Raw genomic sequence first — 9,449 nt, 5'->3', positions numbered from 1 at the left:
ACAATACTATTAATAATAATAATAATAAAAATAACAACAAAAACAATTATAAAAAATAGTAGTACTAATAGTAGCATTAGTATCAGAAGCAGTAGCGTTAGTAGTAGCAGTAGTAGAGGTAATATCAGTAGTTATAGCAGTAGTAGTAATAATAGTTGGGGTAGTAGTAGTAGTAGTAGTAGTAGTAGCAGTTGTAGTAATAATAATAATAGCCCAATCCAAACCATAAGCGAGAGCTTTCTAGTGTTGTCTTTCTAATGCATTTCAAGAAGACAGAAACTTGATGGAAAGGGATTATATTTTGGATCTGGTCGGGTGAACGTGAAGTTCTCTTCTCCTTCTGAGAAGAGTCAGACTGATAGGCAAAGACACCGACTGCACAGAGGTATGAATGTATGTGTTATTTGTGCAGAGGGATCCTAGCAGAAAGGCCGCGGAGCACTATACAGTATCAAAGGCAAGAATACAGTCAAGGAGGAATAGGGGATGAAGCTGGGTTGTGGATGGTTCCGGCATTTGAATGTAGTGTTCTTTACAGGTGTCAGTCTTACATTCTTTTCCAAATTGAAGCAGTTTCGGGGCGGTCCTGATAGATACAGGGATGTTATGCCACATCCTGGATGCATAGAATGAAAAGGCCTCCTGCCTTGGTTTTTTCTTCACTCTTCTCCGCCTCCAGTCTGTTGGCGTCCTGACTCCAGGTGTGTCGAGGACCATCAGAGATGGAGAATTGTCCGCAAGACTGAGCAGGTACTGGTCATGAAGACTTTGTAAATGATTTTGCTGGTTTAGATGGTGCGGGCAAGCCCAGGGAGCCAATTAAGTTCAATCAGGAGGGGGGCGCTGTGATCATATTTTTTCCATTCCTGGATGAGATGTGCTGCAGAGTGTGGGATGTCCTTAAGTGGGGCTAACTCTTGAGTCTGCGGGGTCACGGAGCAGGGCGTTACCACTATCCAGATGTAAGAGTACAAGGTCTTAAACAGCCGTCCTGAAGTCGCTCTCTAGAAGAGAACAGGTACACATTCTTTAGAAGAGAGCTAGTACCAGGCCATCTTTGTTTTTTGCCAGTGGTTAGACTAATTGCTTTCATTCTTCCTCTCAGCTTTTATGTATTTGATCTATATGATAACCACAAACACTTCTACTTGGTAGCATTGCATTCAATTCTTCCTTATAGCACGGCAGACAGGAACAAGTCGTAGACGAGCTGACTTGGTTTTGCCTCCAGAAAGGGCAGTTGAGTCTCATTGCAAGGGTCATATCCCCTCTGGACTGCAACCCATTCTATCCACACTCTTTAGGCGTTCAGAGCTCATTGGCTATCTTGGGAAACACCTCGGGTAATAACCCTCTCACCCGGAAGAGGAATGAAGGATGATACTCCTGTCCATAATCTAAACCACTGGGAGTTCCTCTGTGTATCATTCCATTCCATTATTTTAGCTCCTTGCACCATTACCATAGGAGGCCAATCATATGGGAACTAAAGGGTGGTCAGACGTACACCCCAACAATGTAATCAGCTTCGTAGAGCTCTAGTTGAATGAAGTGTCTCTGAGGGCACTGCCCATCCGCGTCTTGTGAATACACTTAGAATGCGGATGCACTAGCAGACAATGAGTGAAGCCCATGTCAGGAGCAGCATTGTACCTACTGCAGCTGCTCTGTTTGAATTGCAGCTTGGTCTTATGCAATTGTGCGATTCCAAGACCATCTATTGACACTCTGGCGTTTGTCATCTATATTAACTATCTATACCTTTGATAGTCTGTCTATCGACAGTAGGAAGTGCAATCAACGCGCTAGCGCAAATAGACACGAGTGGGACAATGGTCGTAAAGTTTGAAGCTGGTATTGGGACGGCATCAGAGACTGGGTCCCAAAAGAGCTTTAATTTTGCTGCTTTGTATCATCCACTGGCTCTCAATGTACTCCGCTCTGCATAAGAGGAGTGAGCAGTACATCCGTGACAGCGAATGGCCATCCTCAATATTTAAGGTTGCACTATTTCCTTCTTTCATAGTTTTATATAGCGCAAACTTGACCCGAAGTTATCAGAGCGCTTTATGTGAGCACCAGTTGCGTTACACAAGGACACCTAGGCACGGAGAGATCGAGGGCCCGATTCACAGAACAAACTTAAGACTAAATCCTAAACTTAGTACCATTCTGGTATTCACAGAATGCACCTAGTACTTCTGCTATTCACAGAATTAACTTAGTACTTTTGCTATTCACAGAATGAACTTAGTACTTTTGCTATTCACAGAATGGATTTACGACTCCTAAACTTACGTCCGCACTTGGGCCGGAAATTCCGGCCCGGAGGCGGAGCTTCCGGCCCGGAGGTGGGGATTCCAGCCGATTTAGCTATGGCCGAAATCCCCACCTCCGGGCCGGAAGCTCCGCCTCCGGGCCGGAAGCTCCGCCTCCGGGCCGGAAGCTCCGCCTCCGGGCCGGAATTTCCGGCCCGAGTGCGGACGTAAGTTTAGGAGTCGTAAATCCATTCTGTGAATAGCAAAAGTACTAAGTTCATTCTGTGAATAGCAAAAGTAGTAAGTTCATTCTGTGAATAGCAGAAGTACTAGGTGCATTCTGTGAATACCAGAATGGTACTAAGTTTAGGATTTAGTCTTAAGTTTGTTCTGTGAATCGGGCCCCAAGTGATTTGCCGAGAATCACAGGATGTCAAGCGTCATTGCCGTGATTCTATCCCAGTTTCTCAGATTAGAGATCGACCTCCCTAGCCGTTAGGCTACATCCCTGTATGACAGTAGAAGGTTTTTCGGGGGTGGGGCATGTGGGTCTGTGGATGAAAAGGGGGGAGGTCAGAACCTCTTATGGATAGGTCATCTATCATGGATGCCCTTAGCTCTGCGTACCGGACCCGCTCACCATGCTACTCCAAAACTCCTCAGCTTGCACACCTTCAGTAGCAGAAGAGGATGGAGGTGTAGAGTGTGGTTGAGATCTGGACAGTAGTTGTGTGTCTCTGAGTGACACAATATGTTAAACACCTGAGTAAGGCAAGGACTACATGCCCAATGGAGCCACAGGGCTCTCTCTAGACTTGCCAATGGTGACTACCATCTTGAAAGCCTAGAGTTGAAGTTCCTTGTGTCCTCGCTAGGCAATTGTGATGCATAGTTGCTGCAGGCAGGACTTGCTTTTGGAAGTTAGAGGACTTGTGACCTGGTAAAATGAGAAGTCCATGATAGACGTCACTGCTGTCGGAGCAGTATCTTTGCGCCACACTGGCAAAGGAGAGAAACTTGCACTTTTACCAGGGGTGATTCAGAAGACCACAAACTCAATTTATTGCTTTATTTTTTTTTTTACCAAGGATTATCTTTTTGGATTAAGAAATCGATTGGATTTGTTTTCACCAAGAGTAATCCGTTAGAGTTACTAACTCTATTGCACTTGTTTTCTCCTAGGATCATCCATTAGGTTTACAAACCATATTGCAATTCTTTTATTTATAAGCAATTCGTCTGGATTAAGAACTCAGTAACTACTGCAAATGTTTTCAAACGAAAAGCCAGTGGAATCTTTGGCATAGAACTGTTGTGAGAAAAGCACTGTACGAAGATAGTGGTAATAGAAGGTGCATGATCATTAAGGGTATGTATGACTTCTATGAAGAGGAAGAGTACCTTTCATATGACAGTCATCAACCTGTTGCCTTGAATGTGAGCGTAATCGGAACGTTGTCACATAACGCTGAAGATAGTTCTATTCAGCAAGCAAAGTATAAGAACTCAGAGGGTTGTTCGCAGTTATCATATCCACTGTCATCGAACTACCGCTCAGACAACATACTGAGTTTTGTTTCGGCATAGGGAGTAGGAAACACAGAGTTCCTGCTTCACACGGGGAAACCTACACTTTTGTGTAAGCTTAGTGGGTTTTTTTATATCCACCCTCTCCGAATAATAGTAAGTTTTCAACTGTGGAGGCTCCACAGAGGTTACCATACTGCGAACTCAGAGTTTGTGAATAGCAAAAAATAGTAAATGTGCAAAAACTGTAAGTTTACTTTTGTGAACCAGGCCCAGAGAGTGTGAACAGGTATATCATGTTTAGTTTCAGTTAACTTCCAAGCTCAGTGCTATCGCCATACTAAGCACCATCTCTTGTTCTCAGATATCAACACTTCTGCTGTACAGATTCTGCCCACCTGTGCAAGCGGGAAGTGTGACGATATACAATGCCTCTTTTCTCTTTCTTGTCCCACTCCTGATTCCCTGGGTCCACCACTAACCCACCACTAAGTACGACTTCAACACATCAAGGCCAATGTTGCCTTCACCTCATAAGACAGTCACGGCTTCCGCATTAGCTGTCTCTTTACTCAGTGACGGCTTGCACAGGTAACGCTGTGGGGCGGTGAGGTGGGGCGGGGTGGGGGTTTAGTGGAGTTTGACATACTACAGGAAAGGTTAAAGTAAAGAAAGAAAGAAAGAAAACCACTTACCTTGCGCTCGCCGCATCGCTGACCCATATGCAGGGACCGCTCTGTTTCATCACCTGCCTGTGTCAGACTCTATGTCTCCAAGCGATAAATTCACCAAAAAAATTAAAACTGAAAAGTAACCATCCTTTGTGTGTTCCACTGTGGAAGCAGCAACAGCCCGACCAGCATTCAGAACAACATTGCCCTGCCCTGCCACCAGCTGTCAGTCTGAGCCTCAGCAGCAAACTGCTGGGCTCTGCTTCATTCACTACTACCTACACCACAAAGTCACCGAACCGTCTCATAACTGCACCTTTGATTGTCAATTAGAAGACCTGATTCTCAATACGTTCTATTCTGTTGTACAGCCAGACTGTAAATGCTACTCCTGAAGCAAGTCCATGCATCTGTGTTTGAATGTCAGTGCACATGTACCTAGTACTCATGTCAAAGTACAAAGGGCACCAGTTCACTTAATTTATGCACGAATGGATGTTGCACCCGATGAAATGCATCCTCAATGTAATTCCATATGGCACGTGTCATAATGGGTGCCATCTTTGTTGCTTCAAGGCAGTGTAGCTGCGCATGCGTGAACCTTCTTACGCATTCCGTCATCTGACACAATGCAAGCGACAGTTTCCCCCATACCCATTCTTGCCCCAAGATGTATTGTCTGACTCTTACTTGTAGGCTGGTAAGAGCAATAGTAGTGCAAACTAGTAGGAATATCTGTGTAGGGGATCCTAACGTGACCATCTCTGTGCTGCCCCCATGTGCCACCATTCCTGCAATGCTGACATTTGGCAAAGTAGCCAGAACTTTTATGAACTTGTGGCAAAGTCTTGACTTGCAATATCTTTGAAGTAATGGTCCTTTATGAGTCTTTTTGGGTGATAATAACTAGGGCCTCAGCCGTGAGGCGGAGAGGGGAGGGTGTGGCAGTACCAGGCACTGCCACACAAATCCCCTAAATTCCACTGTCAGCAGGCAGCCTTGGCAGGGCTAGGGTTTGCTTTAATAACAAAAGCTTAGATCATGTGAACACTGTCTTGCCCTCCGGACACATCCAGGACACACCTTAGAAGGAAAGGGTTGCATTGAATGGTGAAACAAACCTTAAATCATGTGTTAATGTTCAAGTGATGAAAGACGCTGCTCCTGTGCGATGGGGGAGGAGGGGTGATCCTCATTCTCAATGGGTCACTGTGGTATGCAAATCAGGGAAATTGATGGGTTACTTGTCAGCTCTCCCTTTTTTGAAGCGTCTCTCTCTCTCTCTCTCTCTCTGACAAATCCAAGTATTTCACAACTTTTGTCAATCTTCCAAAACAAACATCACCTCTATTCATTTTTTGATCACTAGGGGCCTCATGTAGGTAAATAAATTTTACCGTTTCTTAAATACCGAGCCGTACCGAATCGGTAAATTAGAATCGGTAAGTTATATGTAGGTAAAAATTCGGTAACAGTTACCGATTCGGTAACATTCGGTAATCACGAATCGGAATTCACCGAATCGGTAAATACCGAGGTGGTATTTACCGAATCGGAAAATACCGAGGTGGTATTTACCGAATCGGAAAATACCGAGGTGGTATTTACCGAATCGGAAAATACCGAATCGGTATGTACGGAACCGTTAAGTAAAATCACATGACTTGACGAAACAGCTAATCCCGTGCAACCACAGCCCACCCAACCAGGAAGTGGCCACACCCAGGCAGGTGTACATAATTAGCCGACCCTGGAGAGGCTTGGAGTGCAGAGGAGAGGCAGGGAGCCGGTGCCTGTGCGAGCGGGAAAACGAACATCATGTCCAGCCAGAGAACACAGCGAGACGGAGGGGAAAGGAGGAGGAAGCTGAAATTTAGCCCCAAGGAACTCCAGGTGCTGGTGGAGGAGGTGGTGAAGCAGCACCAGAAGCTGTTCGGAAGGCAATCCCTGCAAGTGCCTGAGGCTGAAAAGCGCAACATATGGCTGGCCATCCAGGCCCATGTGAATGCCGTGGGAGTGACCCACAGGGACATAGAGGTCCTAAAGAAGCGCTGGTATGACCTGAGGATTGTAACCAAGAGGAAGATGGGCGACATCCAGAAGGAGGCCAGCCAGACTGGAGGTGGAACCAACAGGGCACCTGCCCTCACCGAACTGGAGGAGCTGGTGGCGGCCACAATCCAGCAGGAGAGCGTCGTGGGTCTTGGGGACGCCGACAGCTCTGCCAGAGCCGCCACACAACAAGGTAAGACGAAAGCACAGCAATGTAGCACCCCCTATCCCTATCCCACATCCCCCAATGTGAAACGAGAATCACACTGCAGTCCACACGTGTCAGTGCAGACAGGCAATGCATTCCGGGAGATGTAGTCAGGGAAACACCAACCATGACGTAAATGTTACAGGGCAACAAGGCATGTCACGCACTCGAGGCACAAGGAGACAGAGGACATTTTGGAATGTGAAATTATGTATTGTGACGCTTTCAATGCAGCCCTTCGGGGACACTGAGCCAATGTTGTATTTCTGTCCACAGATGTGACATCATGCAGGACAGGGCATGCTGCAGGAGAGACAGCACACCGGCCACAAATATCACCTCTAGCCAGCACAAGTTCAGACCAGGGAGCAGGCCCACTGGCAGCCGCACCACCAACACAGGCAGCCTCGCCGCAGCCAGAGCCAGCATCACCTCACCCAGAGCCAGCATCACCTCACCCAGAGCCAGCATCACCTCACCCAGAGCCAGCATCGCCACTCATGTTCGAATCACCGGCCACATCTCCGCTTGCAGGTGTGGGAATGAGGAGGCGTCCAGCAGCCAGGCTACGAGCCTTAGACACCTCGTCAGACGACAGCATGGGCCCTGAACAACTCTCCAGGCCCCAGGAAGGGAGCCATGCCACTGTGCCCCACACCTCACAGGCAGCACAGACGGGAGCAAGAGGGCGCCGCAGGTCGCGTGTCCAGAGTCCACCAGCACCCATTGACGGCCATGGTGTCTTCTTGGGTCTCGAGGGCCAAATGTTGAAGCAACAGCGCCTGCAAACAAAGGCAGTCATGACAGTCCAGAGGCACATGCGGGTGATGAAAACTACATTACTCAACATGGACACTAACATCAGCGGCATGGCTGCGGGCATTCGGGACATGTCCCAGTCAGTCCAGCAGTTGTGCAGCAAATTGGATGCTGACATCGAGGCACGGCGCTGGGAACGGCAGAGAAGGGACACTACCAACAGGGCACTCAACCGTCTGGCAACTGCGACTTCTCTACTGTGCCGGCGCTCTGTGACGATGCAGGAGGGCCTAACACACTGCTGCAGCGACCTGTCTCGGGGGATGGTGCAGGTGACAAGTGCACTAGGGGTGCTATTGACTAGTCAGGCGTCGACAACTGCTGCAGGGGATGCTGCGGAGAGCATCGACACCAGCAGCAGGAGCAGCATCACACCCCCCATCCCAGAAGCACGCAGGAGCAGCAGGCGGCTTGGGGTTGGCTCTAGTGAGGATGCACAGGCCGTGCCATCCACCACTGCAGCGCGTATGCGCAAACATTGATGTGGCCCTGCTTAGCCACTTCCCAATGGGTGACGTAACCCTGGACATACTCCTTGTATAGCTGTTATATTGCCAGATTGGCTTGTTCATGTGTTCATGGCGTGGTGCCACATTAAAACCACGTCATGACTAATCACAACTGGCTGTGTCCCCTTACTTACTCAGAAATAGTTGCATGTGATCTCTGCCCGTCTCTCTCTCCCATCGATTGCAGTTGGCACTCTAGCTGCGTTGCCCTGTGGCTGGCCTGACTCATCCTCGTTGTCCTCAAAATAGGTTAGTTCCACATCTGTACCTTTTTTCGTGGCAAGGTTGTGCAGCATTGCACAAGTGGCAATAATCTTGCAGCAGGTGATGGGTGTGTACTGGCGTGCGCCTCCGCTCTTGTGGAGGCAGCGGAACCTGCTCTTCAGTAGTCCAAACGTGCGCTCCACCACATTGCGTGTTGTCTTGTGTGCCACGTTGTATCGTCTCTCACTCTGGGTTGCTGGGTGTAGGTAGGGAGTGAGGATGAATGACCGGCATGCATATGCACTGTCGCCTATATGAGTTGAAGGGAAACATCAGTCACATGCCTCTTTACACTATGATTTGCAGGTTGCAAGGGGCGTCACTGTTACTCACCTAGCAGGTATCCCTCTCCAAATTCTCCGGCACTCAGTCGTGTGTAGATCCCACTATTCTGGAAGATGTACGAGTCGTGGGTGCTCCCAGGAAACTTTGCAACAATATCTGTGATGATGTTCCCTGCATCACAGATCACCTGCACATTGATGGAGTGGGTGGACTTCCTGTTCCTGTAGATGTGCTCTGTGTCAGCTGGTGGACAGATTGGGATGTGTGTACCATCAATACAGCCGATGACATGGGGGAACTGTGCCATGTGATAAAAGTCAGTTTTAGTTTTCTGCAGTGCAGCCTGTGTGTTGGGGAAGCTGATGTAGTGGTGCATTCTCTGCATCATGGCATCCAGGAACTTCCTGAAGAAACGTGACAGGCAACTCTGGGATACACCACCCACCGCAGCTATCACCACCTGATAACTGCCGGATGCCAGCAGATGTAGGCTGCAGAGCACCTGCACATGTGGGGGTATGGCGTGCGCCCTTCTTATTGGCTGGTCCAGGAGTGGGTGAAGGTCCCTGATTAAGTCCATGATGGTTTCAGGGTGTAGCCTGTACCTCTCATGTATCTCTGCATCAGTCAGGTGGAATAGTGTGATGCGCTGTCTGTAGATGCGTTCCTCCCGTCGCCAAACCCTCAGTCCTGCTGCCTGTAGACGTAGGCGCCTTGCAATGACGTACATGGCGGCCATGTTGTCCACGCTGTTGCATTTTGGGATTGCTAATATGCACTGTTGATGGTTACCACCTGCTTTCAATCCGTGTTAATTACCGACTCTTATTTACCGATTTTCTTGGATTTCTTAATT

The 9,449-nt window shown here is 48.2% G+C and overlaps 1 protein-coding gene across 1 annotated transcript; it reads left to right on the top strand.

Moving 5' to 3' along the window:
- Positions 1-6,227: 6,227 nt before the first annotated feature.
- Positions 6,228-8,017, top strand: LOC146788670 (uncharacterized). The gene is made up of 2 exons (XM_085633198.1): positions 6,228-6,701; positions 6,993-8,017. The coding sequence occupies exons 1-2, from the start codon at positions 6,275-6,277 to the stop codon at positions 8,015-8,017; spliced, it is 1,452 nt and encodes a 483-aa protein (XP_085489324.1). The 5' UTR covers positions 6,228-6,274.
- Positions 8,018-9,449: the final 1,432 nt, after the last annotated feature.

Source organism: Triturus cristatus, chromosome 11 (assembly GCF_964204655.1).
Source record: "Triturus cristatus chromosome 11, aTriCri1.1, whole genome shotgun sequence".
Classification (NCBI taxonomy): Eukaryota; Metazoa; Chordata; class Amphibia; order Caudata; family Salamandridae; genus Triturus; species Triturus cristatus.
Note: the sequence above shows the minus strand (reverse complement) of the source record. Positions and strands in the feature narration are given on the sequence as shown.

Coding starts and splice junctions, on each gene's coding strand:
- LOC146788670 (XM_085633198.1), top strand. CDS start 6,275: ATGTCCAGCCAGAGAACACAGCGAGACGGAGGGGAAAGGAGGAGGAAG. Junction 6,702..6,992: donor CAGAGCCGCCACACAACAAG/GTAAGACGAAAG, acceptor TTCTGTCCACAG/ATGTGACATCATGCAGGACA.